Consider the following 1272-nt stretch of genomic DNA (forward strand, 5'->3'; position numbering starts at 1 on the left):
TAATACTTAACAGCCTTAAGAAAACGGCTAAACCTATTTTTATAATAAATATCAATTTCCTCAGCCGCCCCATCTGTCACATCACCACTAGTCCCACCGCCACGGCTTCGCCCTTGACCCAACACGGCAGCTTCCAGCTGGCTCAAGGTACGCGAAAAGGCAGCTGAGAGCGAGGCGCAATTGACTTCCCTTAGGGTTTCATTACCCTCTAACAAATTTTCGTCAATTACCTTCTCTGCTAACGATCTAACCAATTCATATTTTCTTGAACTCACCGGAATATCATTAACTATTGACAACAACTGCGTAAGCGCCCTCGCAACACCCGAGTCACCGATGCCCCCACCACTGGCTGCACCGCCGCCTCCACCAGAGAGAGTCGACACATAACTGTCAGCCCTTTTAGTCTTAAAAGAATAGTTGTAGAATTCTGCAGAAGAATTCAAACCGGGAAACAAAGAAGGCAAAAGACGAAGGAAGAAGAGAAAAGCCGAGAGAAGAAAACAACGTAGGAGTTCAAGACGTCTATATTTTTCTGCTAAGAAAACCAGGGGTTTGTCGGCATAGAAAAAAAGAGAAGTAAGTAAATTTCTTAGGAGTAAAGGAGCCATGGCTGTTGGTGAACCCTCCATTAGAGCCCCTTCCGTTTGTCTTCTCCCTGTAATTGTGGTTTATGATTATTTTATGACAAGAAATGGCTATTTAAGGACTGAATCGGATATATTCAATGCATGTACGAGGGACGGAGTTTTCTATGTAAAATTTTCGGACCGTTGAATTGTTGTTGGCGTAGAAAATGAGTGGTAGACAGATGTTCCGTGAGTAGTTCTCTATGACGTGAGTTAAGTGGGGACACGGACCAGCGTATTTATTTTCAAGAAATTTGGCCTGCACATGTATAGATTGACTTTTTTTTAATTACAAGTTTAAAGAAATAAAAAATATGATCACATCAAATCATCATTTTTGAATTTTTCTCTCTCGTATGAAGTTCATAACAACTCTATTTTTCATTCTCATTCTACAAATAATGTCGCTCAAACGGGTTCTAAATAAATTATATTTACGATTAAAACTCTTACCAATCAATGTTTTTTTGTTCAACACATGTTTACACGCACATATCTAAAATTTTCTTTTCTTTAATCTAAACTACTTAATTTTCTCTATTTTGGTAATTTATTTGCCTTAACTTATCCAGTCAAATAAGGTAAATTTAACTTAAAAATAGAATAAACTTAGACGAGTGAAAGGATAGTGAAAATATAGTTT

The 1272-nt window shown here is 37.9% G+C and overlaps 1 protein-coding gene across 1 annotated transcript; it reads right to left on the minus strand.

Annotated features, from left to right (window-relative positions):
* Nucleotides 1–6: 6 nt before the first annotated feature.
* On the minus strand, nt 7–724 carry LOC111382348 (the record flags this gene model as incomplete). The annotated part of the gene is made up of 1 exon (XM_023006290.1): nt 7–724. A coding segment is annotated over exon 1 (626 nt), but the record flags the coding sequence as incomplete, so codon positions are not given.
* Nucleotides 725–1272: the final 548 nt, after the last annotated feature.

The sequence above is a fragment of the Olea europaea genome, unplaced genomic scaffold (assembly GCF_002742605.1).
Source record: "Olea europaea var. sylvestris unplaced genomic scaffold, O_europaea_v1 scaffold24759, whole genome shotgun sequence".
Taxonomy (NCBI): Eukaryota; Viridiplantae; Streptophyta; class Magnoliopsida; order Lamiales; family Oleaceae; genus Olea; species Olea europaea.